Raw genomic sequence first — 19,047 nt, 5'->3', positions numbered from 1 at the left:
TATATATTTGACACCAGAATACCTGGACACTTTATTTTTTAGAAAAAAGAAAAGAATATTAGAACATTTCCAGTCCAATGCTGCACAATTAAACAAGCTTGTGGAAGAAGAAAAAAAACAAAACACTATAGCATATGTAAAAACTATATATGCAACAGTGTACAATATATACTACAGTGTTTTTCTCAAGCTTCACACTGTCTTCATTCTTAAATAAAGGATCTATCTTATTTTTCATCTATGTCATTTTATATCTCTGCTACTATCAAACCTTGAGGCACTTAAACACTGCAAAGTGCTTTATGGATGCAGAGATATAGCTGCAGATTGCTGTTGTCCTATAGAATCTAATAGTGGTAAATACATTGCATACAGTGGTAGCAATCATATTTACAAACAGTGAGTCTAAGTCCCCCATGACACCAGTCCTATATTATCATCTCTGACATTGCAGTCGCTTGTAATATGTTGTATTAAAAAAGTCAGATAGTTGTCTGATCAGCCTCCCTCTAACTGAAAATAATATATGAATATCTGTTCTTTTTAGGGAGACAACAAAACAATGATTCATTATTGCTTTAAAAAAATATGCATTTGTACTGCATACAAGAGGATTAAGGATATGTAAAAATAATTCATACAGGTATACAGTTTGAAATCTTAAATGCCAGAATTTAGAATTTTTTTTCTTTTCAAATTCTGATGATTTAAAACCTATTCAGGAATCTGAGGATTCTGACTTCAAGCTCAGATTTCACTGTACATATTTTAAGACATGTCCCTAACCTCTGTTATAGATGATTGATTTCATCCTTACAAACACAGTTACTGCTGATTTGTTTGGTCTGTACACTGCAGTGTTTCTGACAACATCTAACTCAGGTTTGGCACATTGAACATAAGGAACTGCTTGAAGGCCAAAGACATGTCCAGTCTGCATACACTACACTGAATCTAACTCCTGTTTGAAACATGTAGAATGTAAAACATGGTAAACATGTGAATTTCAGTTAAAACTTGTCTTCAGTCAGAATTAGTCTGTTGTTACACAGAAAGAAAAGAAGAAAAAATTATATGAAAACTTAACACCACAGTAAAAAAAGGAGTGTGCTAGTGACTCTGAAGTTGTACAGTTGAGCTTTGAGCTAAATGCTAACATCACCATGCTAACATGTTCACAAAGTTAGAATGATGTTCACCAACTTGGTGTGGCAGCATGCTAACAGCTGAAGCTTATGGCAATGTTATGTTTTACAGTTCGTTTAGCAACATGTCAAAGTGGCTCCTGTGTCACCTGAGATCTTACAATTCATCAGAATAAACACATTTTCATGGATCCATTGACTATTTCTTAGATTAAAGTAATGGACTAGGAATTAGCCTACATATAATTTGCTTTAATTTATCTTGCTTTATATTTAACTGCCCGAACAATGCACAGTCAACATAAATATATCATCTTTACATCATAGAACACAGCATGCAACCAGGACACGTCTATATACTATCACTGTAGTAATGATATAACCAGTGGTCTTTCTGAGATGACCTTACAGTAACGGTGTTCAGGAAATAAGAAAAGGCAGAATGACAGCATCACTGTCAGCAGTGTCACTGTGAAACCAAAGAAAGAGGATTACAAGAAACAGAACAACTGGAGTCACAGGGCTGGACATTTTGGCATTTTCACACGTCAAACTCAGTGTGGGTAACCTGTTGGACTATGAGAAAAACAAGTTATGATGCTTCAATTGTTAAGACCACTATATTTATAATGATATCAGTGTGTTTCTATCTTTTTTTACCCATTTACTAAACATCACATTCTGTAACTTTGTTCTTTTTATTTTTACCATTGACCTAATTATATTTGGTAATCCCTCATGGCACCGTTACCTTCCGCTCTGTTTACATATTGTTACTTAGACAATAGTATGCTTAACAAATATTGTGTTACTGCCCGAGGGTCAGATTAAAAAAATCTAAAAGAGTGAGCTAGATGTGTTCTTTTGAATGGAAACATCACACAATAATGAGATCATTGTTAACAATTATGACAGACCTATCTTGTAATTATGAAGTCATCAGTACATAACTGCAGATATTAGTTACTCAGACAAATTACAGATGTGATCACTTTGAGTTCTAAAATTTGGTCTTCCGTGTTTTTGTTTTATGACTAGTGTTTTAACTGTGAAATGTTAAGCAGCATTTTAATGATTTTAGGATGTTATATGTGCTAAATTGTAAAAAAAAAGAGAAGGGAAATAACACTGGTATGGCCATTAAATATAATGATCTGTGTCTGGGACCAGTTTACTTGAAATACAATCAGTGAATAACTGTTTGAGCTTCAGCTGTTATTGACCTGACTTTAAACGGAGGTCATCCTGGACTTGAATACACCTCTCTTAGTGATCCATATTTACCTTCTCAAACAACAGATTACCCACAGCAGTCTGTCACAGTAATACAGTGACTCCAGACAGATTGCAGCCTCATTTACAGCAGGTATATGTCAGTGGTAAAGTGAAGTGCCACTGACAGTGACAGTGAATTCATGTCGATCATCATTTTTAACAGCATCTCATACAACAAAGTATACATTTACAAAAGAAGACTCTGGTAAATAAAAACAATTTACAATCACAAAATATTAAATCCCAGTGGCATATAGTCATGTATTTTCATTTAGAATAAGGTATGTGATAATTGTAAAGAGTAATGGCACTGTATTGTTTAAACCATTCTCTGTGCAGAAACAGTCTCAAGCTTTATACAGAACTACAGTGTGAGTCATTCTCTTCTTAATCGGTTGCCAGTATGTTGGCAACATTAAACATGAAGGCCTGTAATACAGAGTAAAAAAGCTTTCATTTTGACCTTCTTAAGTGGAAGACGATTCACAGTTAATAAACCAGTGTTAGCAGATGTGGGACATGGATTATCTTTGTGAGTGTGTTAGTTGAAACATGCTGCTTGCTGCATTCTGCATCTACTGTATCCTGTGTTATGCAGTAAAATAAGAGTCTTTGCTGTGCTACCAGAGGGAAGGCTGCTCACCTCATGTTCACTGAGGCATGTATTTTTGCACAAGGACTGGACGTTTGTATCTCTTGGGGCCTCTGTGTGCCTCACAAAGTGTTTCAGCATCTGAAACCACCGTAGCCACTGAAAACCCATCACACCACCCTCATGCAGAGACTAGCCAGGTTTGAGGATGAGTGGAAGTAAGCAGGGTTTTAATGTTTCTATCCACCTTGGTTCATTTTTCAAACACATTTGTCTTTCACTTTCTGTATTAGCAAACAGGTTTAACACAATGGAATTCTGACTGAAAGTGAGCACCAGTATCCCTTTCTGTACTTTTCATGTGTCGAAACTACAGACACAGAACAGAGTTCTTAGAGTGGGGTCAGGGAGGTAGTGGGACTCAGCCAGGAGGACGCTATAGCAATGCCTTTTATTCTCCTCCTATGGGTCAGGCCAGTTAGTGACACAATATGTTATGCCATCTAGTTTGTTTAAGTAATGCCACTTATGTCACAGTCATAACAGATGGAGAGACGGATTAGTGATGTTTCTGTCCCTGTGGACCTTCAGTTCATGTCTTTGTTTTGAGAATAAAATGAAACATTTATAGTCACTAATTCTATACACTCATGATCAGGTTTGAGGACGATGATTTCCTCTGAACAATGTTGCAAGTCAGTGCTGTAGAACTGGTCTTGAAACATGCTCCCAGTTGTCTCTCAGTCGTGCATGTGTTTTGATTGTTCTTGCCTCACAGCAGCCTGCAGTTCTGCTGCCACCTTAACTGCTCTACAATGTCACTGACACAAGTTTAATTTCCATAGTGTCTTTTCCGCATAACAACCAAGTGTCCTCCTTTTAGACAACTAGGTTTATATCCAGTAGTTAAAAGCTTACTATAGACTAAATTTGATTTTTTGGGTCTCCATTTAAATTTAGCAATATCAGTCCCTTGACTCTGTCTCAAAACCAGCACATCGTTCGACTGAAGTGGTCTTAAGTGATCTTGATTACAACCAGAGAGGTCTCCACAGCCATCTGGCAAAACTTGAAAACAACAAGCATAGGTAGAGCTGGTGGCTACAGTGAAGGCTGAGCTGTGTGGGAAAGCCTTTTTTAGTGTCATTAATGTTGAGTTTGCAGACATGTTACAGACCAAACTGTTCATCTGGAGCAGCACAGTACAAACAGCCTCCAGTTCTTAAGTAAACACGGCAGTTTAAGCTTAAAGTAGTTTTATGCAGAGTTAGAATGGAATATTTATTCTGTGTATGCCTGCTGGTTCACCATGTAACCAATCAAAAGTTATCAAGAATGTAAAAGTAATACAACTTTCATATCACAAATCACAAGAAACTAAATAGTTATTTTGGCATTTGAAAGCTGTGAAAACAGTAATTATCTGATAAAGCTTTATAAAGTTGTCTTTTCTTGACATATTTCAAAAGAGTATATATATGTGTCTGGACCATGAACATTACAGTGGTGGAAAGACATTTGCCCAGTAATCTGACTTGAATATGATTTTAATCAATGCCGACACATTATTCCCTGTTCTCATATCAATTTCATTCTTCTGCTCCTCTCTTCATCCCTCCTGTCCAGTTTGCTCACACTATTCATTCTTCCCAGCATCTTTACAGTCTAACCAATCTTCTTGGAGTATTTATCACAGGCTGATATAAAATACAGCGATAGTATTTGTAGCTTACGTAAATCTTTGCCCAGTGTTAAGCAGAGGTCTCATTCTTAATGTTGATATGACTCCTCTCTGTCAGTGTATATACTGTATATCATATTGTATTTATCTTTTGATCTTCCAGTGTTAGTAATGGGGTAGATATGTATGTGTCTGTGTGTGTGTGTGTGTGTGTGTGTGTGTGTGTGTGTGTGTGTGTGTGTGTGTGTGTGTGTGTGTGTGTGTGTGTGTGTGTGTTAGAACGCTGTGCTGGCCATGCTTCCTGGAGCGAAGAGTCTTGGTATACTGTCCTGAGACGTCTCCACATGTCTGTGGGCCATCTTCCCCTCCTCTCCTGCTCCACAGGATGAATGACAACAAAAAAAAAATGGAAAAAGTGAATAAAAGAATGGTCAAATGAAAGAATGAATGAATCATCTCAAGAGATCTGTGTTGGAAAAACAGAAAACAAGAAAGATATACGTTTCTTGTTTCTGTCTTAATTATTGTCTTATGCCACAGACATGTGAGTAAATGGAATAAAAATATGAATGGAAATGAAGAAAATACCCAAAGGAAACATTATAGTCACCATGTTTACAATAATTATATACATAAGAAACAGTACGTGCATCATGTACAGGAATAAAAATACACATTTAAATCAGAACCCATTCAACCCACATCATTTAAGGGAATTATTTCTCAACAAAGCTTTTTGTTACTTTGATCATCACTACTGCCAGTTCTAAGAAGATTTGAGATAAATAAATTATCCATACACTACATATCAACAGCTATTAGATGTCAAAGTCCCAAAGTACACTATTTTAGAACTTTAATATCCTTTAGTATCTATCATGAAGTCGGCAGTCTGCAAAGTTATTTCACTAACATGTGCAGGTATTGAATGTGCTTTCATTATTTATTAATGTTGTGTCTATATTCATTGTAGTAAAGCAGGTTCTCTCATTCTGATAAATCTGATGGTTATTACCGAGGACGAGCAGCGTTTGTTTGGCAGCATCTCGGACTTCCTCCTTGTCTGTCCGACAAAGATACACTAACTGGTCGATACTTTCTTTAGCCTGAAATGACAACAGATGGAATGTAGTGTTCATGTGAACAATACATGCTGTATTACACAGTACAAACAAGCTGCACACACAAGATCTTATGACAGTTGTTTACCACTGTTATGCCATAAACTGGATCAACATTATCCTAAAATCGAGATTGCAACAGGTTAGGATAAAAGCCCAAAGTCTCTATTTGTTTCTACCTTCAGACAAGCTAAGGCCTTGCACCCACACACTCTGGTGTCCACTTTCTCATCCTCCAGCAGCTCCAGACAGCTGACCAAAGCCTGAGGGGGAGAACATTCACAGTGTCATGTCTTTGATTCGTCCAGTGTGAGGCTGCTGCAGTACACTTTTTACACTGTTACATTTAAGGTGTTTGTGTGATTAACACCTTATGATTAGAGCCCAATCAATACTATTTTTCATCTCACAGGAAAACAGTAGGGCTGTATATGCAGGATGGCAGACCAACCAAATAATGCTGAAAATGAGAAACAATTACGCTAATGTTACACTATCAACATATCCTGCTTGCAAGTTGGCCTTCCACAATGGTGTCAGTGAAATATTCAAATACAGAATCATCAATATGACACAAGGGAGATCCATCATTTAAAGAGAGGTTAAAGGTTTAAAGTTATAAGAATGACGTAGATAAACAAAGAGTTTTAACATTTCACGGTAAATCTGGAGACATTCTCAGCATTCAGAAGAAGTATTCAGTCATTCAAATTACAGTTGAGTTCTAAAATAAATAGTAAATGTTTTGCCACTAACACGCAGTGTTCACTCACCTGCTCTCTCTGTCTTGGCTGGGCAGCCAGGCTTCTCAGTACAGAGCTGGCAGATGCTGACACTTTGCCTCGTGGGTCTTTCAGTAACTTTGCCACAGCATGAAGTCCTTCTCTTCTCAGGCTACACTCTGCAGGACGCCGCAAAGTGTGAACGATCACGTCCAGGTCAGACGATGCCAGCCGCTGCACCAACCACACTAGTGGAGGAAGGTTATCAATGATTACTGCTATTCAATCAGAAGTTATGTTTTCTGCAGTTATTTACCCTTCTGTGTTTGTGTGTGTGTGTGTGTGGGTGTGTGGGTGTGTGTGTGTTTGTGTCAGATACCCTCTTCTGCCAGTTCAGTGATGTGTGTTTCCATGTCACTGATGCCGTTAGCCTCTACGTAACTCCAGAGCTGGAACAACGTCAACATCACTCCATCTCTGCTGCTGCCTCGCCGTGGTAACCTCTGATCCAGCACTCGCTCAATCAGACACAGGAACACTAGACAAACACACACGTGTGAACATGACACCTATTCTGACTTGTGCTGTGAGCGTGCACGCAAATACACATGCATGCATGCATGCATGCACACACACACGCAGCCCCCCCCCCCCAACACACACACACACACACAAAGTTGTTGTACCTTTGTCAGCCATGCTGCTGACCATCTCTGGCAGTATGCTGGAGAAGGCTGTAGACAACGTATCCAGGAAGTCCTCAGCAGAGACGCTGTACTTGCTGCCCTGCCCCACACACTGTTGCCATAGTGACACAGCACCCAGGCACAGGCCTAACTGAGGTATCACTGTGAAGGAGAGAAGGTAAAAAGGGAGGACAAGTTAAAGGATACGTATTAGTGCTTTTTCACTGGAACATATGCAGCCTGAGACTAATACTTAAGTGAATGATACTGCCTGTTGTAGGAGAGAACGGGGTAAGTCGAGCTAGTGGTAAGATGAGCAACCCCCTGTATCTAGGTAACCATAAAAGAAAGTAATCATGTGACCACAAAATTGTGTAGTGTAGTCGACAATACTCATTACATCTTTGACTGAAGCACATGGAGAGAGTGGTAAGCAAACCAGAGCAAAATAACAGATTCTTGCAAAGTGAATTCATCATGTTACTAAAGTTATCAGTCTTGTATCTGAATTAAAATAGAGATGTTTTTGACATTATTACATGTTAATTTAAGTTATTGTAAGCTACAAAACAAGGTAATAAACTTTACATAGCTATTAATCTGAGCTACTGTGTGAAACAGTTTTGTAAAAATAGTGGTTGTGGGGTAAAATGAGCCAATGATGTGGGGGTAAATTAAGATGGTCAGTCATTGTTCACTGCACACATACACACACATGCACTCGGGCGCACACACATACATAGATATGCATACATACACGTGCACGAACTCTTTGTGTCACTGTTACACGTTCATGTTGGATCACTGTTACAAGTTTTACAATGTTAATGTAATGAAAACCTTATTAAGTCACACAAACATGCTGTATGTACACAAAAGTACATGTACAAATAAATTATTTCTGTAGCTAACACACAAAGATCACAGTTTAATCCTTCCCTAAAATGTTTGAGTAACATGTTGAACAACAGTAAACCTATATATGGTTTTACTTTAAGTATAAGTTTTTGCCTTTGTTAAATTGATGGCATGGATTTTATGTCATTCATATCAGTTTTTAATGGTGGCACCATTTACCCATAAAGGCCTCAATATCCCATCACTATGATCATGTAACTTGTGCCAACATTTCTGAATGGGTCATTGTTATGAAACCATAATAATTAGATAAGGTTCTATGGGTACACAACAACCGGAGGTATATATAGTAACTATTGTTGGACACAAATACACCAATATTTATAGAGAGAAACATTTTAAGACGGTTTCTCATGGAAGGCACTTAAAGGGATAGTTCACCCAGAAATGAAAATTCACTCATGATCTACTCAGCCCTATGCTATTGGTGTAAATGACCTCGTTTCGAGTCGAATATGAATGTCGGGGTTTCGGGACACTTGGACGATGCCACAGGAGCAGTATGGAGGCTTTTCTGTTGTTTCATTACATCTGAAGAAGGACTCACCATTGACTTCAATTGTATTGGATTCTCATCTAACCAAGTTTACCCCTGAGACTCCAGAAGTGTTCTGTGGACTTAAACACTTTACCCACCCCTCCATCAGCATAGTGGTGAGAAGATAATGAGTGCATTTTTAGATGAACTATCCTTTTAATGTGCTGCACTTAACATGGAAGGTGACTGAAATGACTGTGTAGGTAAGGGAGTAAAAACAATTCAACCTCGGGCAGGATGATGTGGCCTTAATTTTCACAATATTTCGCACAATAAATGTCTTGTTTTGATTTAAAGACTGAGCAGAACTCATGAGGAAGACAACTCCTGCTAAATAACTTAACATTTCACTCACCTGAAGTAGAACATTTAAAACAATTATATGTCTTATATACCTCCTTACTGTGCCAGAGCAGTTTATGAGCATTATGTCAATATGGTGGTGGGAGGAGTTTTCAGAAGCCATTTTAAAACCCTACAGGCTTCAGTAAAAGTATACTGAAAGCATCAGGCACAGAAGCTTTTTTTAATGTTTCCAAAATTTCGTACAAATAATTATTTATACAAACCCCTTCCGCGAATGTAATCCCATTTTATCCAGATTAAGCAAGAAATGTATTAGCATGACCATGTATAATTTTTAAATCCAATGTATTTGACATGTAAATTGCCATTTTTTGTGACCAAATTTAGATAATGTCATTTAGAAGGGTCATATTATGTAAAATATATCCCTTCACAAAGCCAGACTAGTTCAAGGATTTGGTTATTCTCGAAAATCAGCATGATTGTCTACCGTGTTGTGTTTTATTATGAAAGTCCAGATGAACATACACGTTGATTAAATAACAACTATAGACGACAATGCAGGTTTGGTTGAGCATGTTATGAATGCTCTCCATGTTTAAATTGTTGTCATCTTAAAGCTGTGTGCAGTGATGTGAAGTTGAATCTGTCTGAGAGCTGCAGTCCTGGATCCCACAGCTGCTGCAGTTGTGGTAAAAAGGGCCAACACTATAGACAACAGTGTAGTCAGTGGTGTGTTATATGTATTACTAGCTGATATTCTACCAGGTTCACTTCATCAAATAGCAAGCAGCAAGCACTGTACTTGAGGTAATGAGTCACTGTGTCTTTGTCATCAAGCAGCTTGTTGAAGAAGATGAATTAAATTGAATGCGTATTTGGTTCATCCTTGAATGTCACAGGGCAACACTTCATCAAACCACATGGAGGAATCCGAGGTAAACAGGTACTGATGTTTCCAGTTGTCACGCGCTGTCTATGGTATTGTGATTGTACTTGTGCATGTAAAAGTGATGGCACACGCACACACACACAGAAGAGCCCACACATGTGTACAGATACTAGTTAGTACTTACCTTCATCGGGCTGTCTGAGGCGTCTCGGGTTGTCCCTGGTGAGACGACGGATGTTTTCAAGCACTCGAGCCTCTCTCAGCAGTCGGTCTAAGGCGTACATTTCTCCACAGCGCAGAGGCCCAAACATACCCAGACGCTACACACATAGTGCCATGTATCAATTTACATATGACAGGTACAGTCATGTATAACCATCTGTCAAACAACAGTAAACATTTATAAAACAGTAATGTTGTCCTCTGTGCTCCACCTCATATTAATATGATCATGCAACATGTTTTTCAAAAAGCTGGCTGATCATATAATTTGTTTCCTTCCAAAATCTATTTCTACAAGATTTGTTAAAAGCATATGCTTATTGAAGCATTCTTTTTTTGTGATAGCAGGAGTAAATCTATCACAAATACTACTTGTTTTTAACAAGACACACATTTATAATTTAGATGTTCATTCAAGATTTTCTTGACTCTTACCAGCAACTGTGCATTGCAGTTCTTCAAGTGGACCACCAGGGAGCAGTCTAGAGTAGTGCAGCCTGTAGTGAGGGGGAGGGTGGGGGAGGAGGGGCTGTCCCAGCCTCTGTCCTGCAGAGACCTACACACACACACACACGCACACACACGCACACACACACACACACACACACACACACACACACACACACACACACACAGCGTTTCAGTGTGTAATAGGAAGCTGTTACTGTTTAATTCAGACACATCAGTTCAGCTTGCTTCAGTTGATCATTCCTAGAAACGAAGCTCTAAGCAACACAGGTTAACAGACAGCAGCAGGGTGGCCAGGTGTGTGTGACAAAACCAGTCCCATGGACAATCACAACTTGCCCCAAAATAACCCAACACTATCACAACCAGCCTGCTGACACACTGCTAGATGAAGATGATATCTTACACACATGTTGATGGTCACCAAAGAACTTTACTCGTGCTACTATGACATTGACATTTAATATCTCAACCACCAAATTTTGATTCATCCATTCGTGTTCTCCTCATGGTGAACTGCAGTAACTCCCTCGGCCTTTCCTCAAGTGCCATCGTCAGGTTCAATTTCTTTCTTGATTTATGAACAAACATGTGACGTTCCCATCAGTCCCTACTGTGGCTTGTGTTCCCTTTCCAATAAGCAAATGTCACCATATTAAACAAATACATTTTTTGCATACCCACCCTGCACTGCTCTGCATGAGTACAGTTAGAGCAGAACATCAAGAATGGCTGTGCAGTCTTAGTCTTCTTTAGCTTTCATTGCTAGTGTTGCATGTTAGAAACTAAATTACATCACTGCAAGGTGAATAAATGATGGAAAATGGTTTGTGATATTGAAGTCATATTTCAAGGTGGTTATGATATTGTGTGAAAAATCTGAGAGTGTGTGAGGTTTTCCTTCACGTCACAGCTGCACATACAACATTTGTGCTGTGCGAAAGTGATGGTACCCTAAAGCTCCACTAGATGGCAGCAAGATCCTGCAGTGACAGATTCTTCAACAAATAAAGTTGTACAATGAGAGGGTTGTTTATTAGGTTATTTATTTGACACACAAGGAGGTCTTAAGCTAAACCCATGTATGTAATATATGTTCATGTCAGAATTTGTGCTCATGAGAAGGTCGATTGTTGTGTTTGAGTAACATTCATCAGTCATTGAGCAGCACTGACCTGCCATTTCTGTTCCTCTTGTCACTCCTTTCCTCCTCATCTTCCTCCCAGTCAGACATGTTGAGGAAATCAAAGCTGCCCAGAGCTGTTTCCACTGTGAGGCTGGCCACACTGGGTGAACGGCTGTGCCTTCCACCCTAAAAACACAGACACACAGAAACACACACAGAAACACACACACACACACACACACACACACACACACACACACACACACACACACACACACACACACACACACACACACACACACACACACACACACACACACACACACACACGTCCATATTTAGATTGTGTATCAGTAGTCAGCTATGTCTTAAGATGTACACAGAACAGAGCACAGATACAATATACATATGTCTTCACACACACACACACAATGGATCTTGAAGAGAAAAAACGCATGCACAGTCACACACTGCAGAGATCTACCTTGATTTGAAACACAACAACACAGCACACCCAGGGTGCATGTAAAAAACTAGATTTATGCATTGTGTATATTTGTATTTGTGGGTGTTTGTGTGTGTATTTCTGGAATTTTGTGACATCACTTAAGGGATATGGACTGGAAATATCCTGCTCTTTATGTAGCAAAAACAAAACATTTAAAACATGTGTATAATACATAAGACAAAAGACAGTTGACTGTAGTGTACCTGTATTTTTTCCTCGATGACACACATTGCATGTACTTTTTTTGAGTGTAGTGAAAGTTACTCTAACTCTGGAAGTATCTCTTGTTTGGCACACATGTTCTGTCCTCACCTTCAGTGTAACCTGCAGCAGCTTCAGCTCTTGCTCCAGTAGTTGTAACTCAGGGAACTGTCCCCTGTAATCATCCAGAGAGGAAACTACAACTGCCAGGGCATCCTCCAGCCCGCAGTCCACTGGACCATCACCCTCTCTGGACAGACAATCTGCATCTGCACATGGCATCTCCTCCTCCACCGACACCCGCCGAGCTGAATATGTTGCATCCCCGCTCTCTGGGACTATGTTGCACTCGAGGTGTGGGAGTGTGTTCATTTGTGATGGAGGGCTAGAGTTCATTCCTTCAGTCCTAGGGGAGAATGATGTGAGGACAGAGCTGGATGTATCCTGTGGCAACCTGATTGGATGTTGATCTGTGACATCATTCACTGTTGTGTTTTCTTCGACGACATCAAGCCTCCTCGGTGACATGTCAGTGTCTGTGGCAGCAGAGCTAGGTAACTCAGGAGTTCTGCTGGGCAGCTCCATTTCAATGTCATTGATGGAGATCCCAGAGGCCAAAGAAATCTCCTCCCCTGATTCCCCAGCTGACCTATCCGTTAACACAATACCATCGGCGCTGCTTTCACTAATGTGGCTCAGAGAGCGCGAGTAACTGTGTGAGGTGTGGCTATTGGTCACCAACCCATCCCCTGTTGCAGTGGGAGACTGTTTCCCTGCATCCTCTTCCTCACTGTCAGGTTTTGTCATCTCAGTGGCTGTCCCCTTGTCCTCTTCTCTGTGAATGAGTTCATAAATCAGTTTAATTATTGATAGAACACACAAAATACCAAGCATTTTAACACATCCCAGTGTATTTGTAACTATATTTAAGTATGAGAATGTAGAATGGGATTAAAATGAAATCTCCAAAGTGAATACTACCTGTTGCTCTCTGTTGGGTGATGGGTGGTGTTGGCAACCTCACTGACGGAGCATACCATATAGGTGGATTTTGGAGTTTGGGAGGAAGAGTCTCTGAGGCTGAATGAGATGTCAGGCTGAGGGGAGGATCTTTCTGTTGCAGTTGGCTGAATCTCTGGTGTCACCACCACTGCCTAGAGAGCCAGAGAGACATGAACCCATGGAGTCACCAGGAGACACAACGCAACATTGCAGTAAAGAAACACAATTGGGTTCTACAGTGAAAAGATAATAAATGGTAAATGGTCTATATTTATATAGCGCTTTTCTAGTCTTGATGACCACTCAACGCACCTTACAGTACAGTTTTTGCCATTCATCAATTCACACAAACCTTCATACAGTGCATGTATATGCAGCATGTTTGGGGTTGAGTATCTTGCCCAAGGAGACTTCGACCTGCTGAGCCACCGCTGTGGCTTTTGGCAGGTCAAAGTTAGGAAAGGAGATCAGTAGTCTCCCTTCTTCCCCACTTATTTCTTAGTCCAGTCCTTAGAGCTGAAAGATTTGTTTGTATGACACCAACTCTGTGAACCATTCTAAGAAAGAGGGTTCACCTGGGTTCTTCCTGTTTCAGGTTTGCTCTCCATCCCCAACACCAAACTGCAAACTTTTGGAGACAAAGCCTTCTGTGTCTCAGCCCTCTCCCTCTGGAACTCTCTCCCAGCCGAAATACACAACACTGAATCCCTCGACATCTTCAAAAAAATCCTCAAGCACCACCTCTTCACTAAGGCCTTTGGCCTCAGTTAATGCCCCACCCTGCTGTTTATTTCTATCTTGCTGTGTACTATTACTTTTTTCTTTTCTTTTCTTTTCTGTTTTGTATTCACAGACATATGTAAAGCATTCTTGGGTCCTGTGAAAGGATAATAATAATGGCTTGCATTTATATAGCATAAATGCAAGCCATTATTATTATTGTTATTAGTATTTACCACCATCACACTGGTCTGAATAAAACCCTTGGCTCCACAGTCGGATCCTATTTGCATATAGTTAAGAACATATATCCTCAGATTGCTTTTTATACGTTCATGAACATTAAACCAAGAGTTCTGGATCAGCATTGTCTCTTAGCTTAATTCTAAATAGTCTGGAGAGGTCAGGTAAGATCGACTGATGTTATAATTGTTATTATTGTTTATTGTTTATACTGGAAAATTGAGGGAGTGAGCAGAATCCAGTCATCTCTTTAGAATGTTAACTGTGTAGAGGTCACATGTTACAGAGAGTGAGGCTGAAAAGTAAAGTAATGTGATGTAATATGGGGCCCTGGGGCACCCCCTCTAACACCCTGAGACAAAAAAGCCTGTATAAAAATGTTAAACATAATTTAATTCTCCGTGCCCCGGACACCACTTTTATTTACAGCCAATAGGAACTGATCTACGTTTTCTAAATCTAATGTGATTGGTCGACCCTCGACGCTGTCTCAGGTACATCAGTCGTCACTAAGTTACCTCTGCTACGAGCTGACCGGCTTCAGGGGAACTTCGACAAATCCAGTAATTTCTTGACAAAAACACCCCAACAAGAAAAAAAGAGGATAAAGGACCCAACCAGATTTACAGATTCAGCAGCAGGTGAAGAGTGATATGTGTTGTGTTGTTTGAGTTGAGTCTGGCTTCAGTTTGTTTAAACCAACCCCGCCAATAAAAAGCTACATGTATGTAGCTTTCAGAGCTACATAGAATCACGATCAGTGTGTAGTGTTTGTTGTGTGTTACCTTATGATGTGTCGAGTTGCGTGGACCTCCTGCAGATAGCTGAGGACTAGAGGAGTCATCAGAGGATTCAGAAGAATTTGACCACGCTGTTCCATTCTCTAACTCTTCATGACGACGCAGCATGTTCTAAAACAGAGGAGTGCTGTTTAAAAGGCTGGACAGATGAAGAAACTGTTGTAAGTGGACAAACACAAACAAGTTTGATTATAGAGGTGAACACATTCAGATGCCAAATTCACCTATCGCAATAGTGTCTTCCAGATGGCTAACAAAATGTTGTTGGAGGATATAAGTGACTGAAGGATATATATGCTGTACCTACTTCTAATCCAGCAACTGCTTTTCCCTCTGCTTAATACTTTTATGCCGTGTCTATGCCTGTCAGGTTACTGAACATGGTCAGTGGGCTTCAAACAAAGAGCTCAACAGATAGTCTAACAGCGTCTGACTGCTGCAATTCGATGAGAATATCAAAAGGCGTCTATAGTAACTTTTGAAACTGTGACATTCAGGGTCATGTCGAGCAGCGTACATAGGTTTGAAAGGAGGTGGGCTGTGAACTCCTCTCTCAAGCTTACTTGTTGTCATTCTGCATAGAACTACTTCTATTTTCATGTGTGGTGATTGCAACACCATCAATACCTTCAAGAGAGACACAAAGACATAGAATTCTTGGGCGGAGCTCAGCGATGGAGATGTTTTTGCTGTCATGTCGTCCATCTTTATACACAGTCATTGGTCTGAACCACTGTGGTTCTGCCACAATTAATAATTTTTCTGTTGGTAAAAAAAATCTAGCAGCCTCTCAAGGTTAATAACGTTATACTCACCAGAGTAACTGTTGAGATCTGAGAACATGGCAGCATCATCAGAAACAAACCAGTAGTTACTCCAGATTATCTAAACCACCTTACTTGGAGTTTAAAAAGAAACTGAGAACAGCATGATGCCAGTAATGACTCCTTGATAAAAGTAGTCTTAGTCTGTCAGAGGGGCTCCAATAGCTCCATTGGCCAGAGAGAAGTCATGTGTGTGCAGACCTTCAGTTTGATCAAACACTACAGCAGCAGAGTTCCTTTTCCTGCTCTCAAACTGGAGCTGAGCTGACAGTCACTGAAATCAGCTGCTTAGCTGTTTGGAAACCTTGAATACTGTACATACCTCATGGCTCCATGAGGCTCAAAACAAATGGAGACTACTGTTCTAGGTTTCTAATGTACTACACTATCATTACTGCCACTAGTCAATAAGCCAATGGGATCTACATTTCTACAATCTGCTGGGTTCTACCCCACGAAGACTTACTGCAGTGGGCTGTCTTGTTGGTGACTTGTCACTACAGGAACAGCTCTGGCTAAGTGTGTCTCTGAAGATGTCCAACAGCGGCCAGTGCTGCCGCCTGGTCAGACTCCGAGGCAGAGACTGGATGTCAGGGTAGCAGCAGGTGGAATTAAGTGCAATAGAGCTGGTTAGGGACCAGAGATTATTGCCTCAACTCACTCTACAGTGACTAAACTGTCCTGTTGTCCATGAGTGTACAGCCAGTTCCAGAAGTGTGGTTATAAATTCTTTGATATGGAATAGAAATGCTTTCTTCTTCAATGTCTTTTTACAACAGTCACCTGAAATCTATAACTCAGCTTACTTGGCATAGCCTGATAATTTCTCAGTTGTCTGCACCTCTCTCGTTACAGGGAAGAAGAAATAGGAATATGGGAGAACTCACATAAAAGGCTTGTTCACGTAAGGACGGCGTGTCAGGTGGACTCTGGTTGAAGATTGTTGAGAATCTCTTACTGACGGTCGGGGGCTTGTTGACAGAGCTCGCCATTGACCCCTGATCATCTTTATCAAAAGGACTGACAGAAGGGGGGTGCGAACAATAAATACACACTTTAGTTAACACTTTAATGATTAAATTAACAAACAAACAAACACTCAGTGCACTGTTCAATACTCTGACAGCTCAGTTGGAAAAACTTACTTCCAGGTGACTTCGAGGCTTAGCTTAACAGTTCCAAGGTCATTAATATCCACAGCAACTGTCTGGGGCAGTGCAGCAAACAGATCCTTAGTCTCACAGGAAATACTTCCTACAACCACGTGATTGGCTAAGCTCTTCAGCTCTGTCACCTAGGAGACCACAGAAATATAGTTTGATCAGGCTACTATCGTCTTCGGCCAGTGTATAGTTTTTTATATCAGTGGAAGCAGTAACATTATCGTCCCCACTGAACATGTTTCATTAACCTAATTCACCCTATTTAATCATTTAATCTCAGATGAGTAAAAAGAATGCAAAAAGAGAGCGCCAGCTAGCGGCAACAGAATCGTGCCACAAAGATATTTACTATCACAAGAATCACAAGGACAACATGAAGAATGCATGGGCAATTACATTTCATAAGGTGTATTCCAGATCACAATGCTTTCATTGACCTATCGGAACTAAGTCTAAAGGGAAATAAAACCAGTAAAAGACAGGCAGAAGACATCGAGAGGGACTGACCTTCACAGAGAGGAAGTCATTGACGAGCGGCAGCAACACCATCTCTTCACTGTCCCACACCTGCTTGGAATTGATCTCTATTCTGCCTCGAAGCTTCCACCGCTGCCGACCGTACCTCATAAAGATCTGACACACACACACACACACTATTGAAAACTGGACAAAAATCAACTAAACTAACGCTGATGATTCAGTTATACAAAATGGAGACATTGAGATCAATCATTTCATCAAATTCAGAAAGTGAACAAAGGCATAACTAAAAGTTTAAATAGATTACATGGTCATCAAGGAACCGTTCAACCTTTCGACCTTCCATCACTGTGCAAGAACTTCACATGTGAAACACAGACTGAGCGCACACAAACAATAAAACATAAAGAGAGCGAGAGAGAGAGCTAGAGCGAGAGCTAGAGCGAGACACTCACTTCATACTGGTCACCAGCACATAATCTGGCAAATCCAGCCAGACCTGAAAGACAAACAGAGACAGATACTGTATGTACAGGTTTCTCATAGACTCAAACCTATTATTATTATTATGTGATATAAAAAACAAAATCAAAACAATTATTTACTGTGATATTAGATAATAAAATCAAAACATAACTAGACAGGTATACTGGGGTACTGGTATTGATAAGGCAAATCTGTGCCAAATATAGGAAAATACTGGAGGATGTAAAGAATGTGCATATCTAATTTTAAGGGACTACTAATAATGTACTTATAATGTTACTATGATTGAGATTGCACCAAATTCAGTACAGTCCATTATGAGCATATCAAGGGGGATATGGAAATTGGGTGAGCGACTCGCTCCCCCCTTATAACTGAACTGAATTATTTTGTAGTCTTCCTTCTCCACTACCCCTTGAACAAATTTCACATAGGTCAATATTGATTGCTGGTTAATAAAAAACAAACATAAAATCAATTGAATCCCATTTCTAACATCATGGTGCTCGAAAGCCTAAATATAGTATCTTGCTGCAATAAATACAATGAATTAACAGTGTTTAGGAGTGGCCAAATTAAAAAAAATTCTCTCAAGGCGTTCCCGAGATGGCCGAACTGACGCACAAACCAAAAACATAATGCCGGCAGCCACTGGCTGTCACCGGCGCGGAGGCCTACAAAAATGGAGGATGAAAGGAAGGAGGAAAGAGTAAAGACACGTGGGTGAGCTTGCCGTGAATGTTAGATTCTTACCTTTCATCTTAATGTGGAACTCCCCCAGCTGGTTCTCCAACTCACTCTCCAACACACACATGTTCTAAAGACAGGATTAGGACAAAATTTAATTTATTGTAAATAACATGCCTCAACTACAGAGTATTTATTTTATATATCATCCCCATTAACTGTGCAATTGTTATCTCTCATT

The 19,047-nt window shown here is 39.9% G+C and overlaps 1 protein-coding gene and 1 long non-coding RNA gene across 6 annotated transcripts in view; both read right to left on the bottom strand.

Annotated features, from left to right (window-relative positions):
- Nucleotides 1–3,578: 3,578 nt before the first annotated feature.
- ripor1 (RHO family interacting cell polarization regulator 1) overlaps nt 3,579–19,047 on the bottom strand; it is a 33,917-nt gene continuing 18,448 nt past the window's right edge. The window contains exons 8-26 of one of the 5 annotated variants that reach the window (XM_034587322.1): nt 18,873–18,936; nt 18,089–18,132; nt 17,661–17,786; nt 17,136–17,284; nt 16,878–17,010; nt 16,457–16,573; nt 15,152–15,277; nt 13,383–13,555; nt 12,513–13,236; nt 11,742–11,878; nt 10,534–10,654; nt 10,061–10,196; nt 7,223–7,384; nt 6,916–7,056; nt 6,588–6,784; nt 5,994–6,077; nt 5,709–5,799; nt 4,940–5,066; nt 3,579–4,879 (exon numbers count right to left, since the gene is read on the bottom strand). In XM_034587322.1, the coding sequence (XP_034443213.1) occupies nt 4,969–5,066; nt 5,709–5,799; nt 5,994–6,077; nt 6,588–6,784; nt 6,916–7,056; nt 7,223–7,384; nt 10,061–10,196; nt 10,534–10,654; nt 11,742–11,878; nt 12,513–13,236; nt 13,383–13,555; nt 15,152–15,277; nt 16,457–16,573; nt 16,878–17,010; nt 17,136–17,284; nt 17,661–17,786; nt 18,089–18,132; nt 18,873–18,936 (2,823 nt within the window). In that variant the 3' untranslated portion in view covers nt 3,579–4,879; nt 4,940–4,968. Of the gene's footprint in view, nt 4,880–4,921; nt 5,067–5,117; nt 5,222–5,708; nt 5,800–5,993; nt 6,078–6,587; nt 6,785–6,915; nt 7,075–7,222; nt 7,385–10,060; nt 10,197–10,533; nt 10,655–11,741; nt 11,879–12,512; nt 13,237–13,382; nt 13,556–15,151; nt 15,278–16,456; nt 16,574–16,877; nt 17,011–17,135; nt 17,285–17,660; nt 17,787–18,088; nt 18,133–18,872; nt 18,937–19,047 lie in introns of those variants that run through there. The other 4 variants (XM_034587321.1, XM_034587320.1, XM_034587324.1 and 1 more) reach the window with 4 other exon arrangements.
- LOC117762770 lies at nt 8,262–9,420 on the bottom strand. The gene is made up of 2 exons (XR_004614073.1): nt 8,875–9,420; nt 8,262–8,309 (listed from the first exon to the last, which is right to left on the bottom strand). It is a non-coding gene; the product is annotated as an uncharacterized LOC117762770 (long non-coding RNA).

Source organism: Hippoglossus hippoglossus, chromosome 6 (assembly GCF_009819705.1).
Source record: "Hippoglossus hippoglossus isolate fHipHip1 chromosome 6, fHipHip1.pri, whole genome shotgun sequence".
NCBI classification, from domain to species: domain Eukaryota; kingdom Metazoa; phylum Chordata; class Actinopteri; order Pleuronectiformes; family Pleuronectidae; genus Hippoglossus; species Hippoglossus hippoglossus.
Note: the sequence above shows the minus strand (reverse complement) of the source record. Positions and strands in the feature narration are given on the sequence as shown.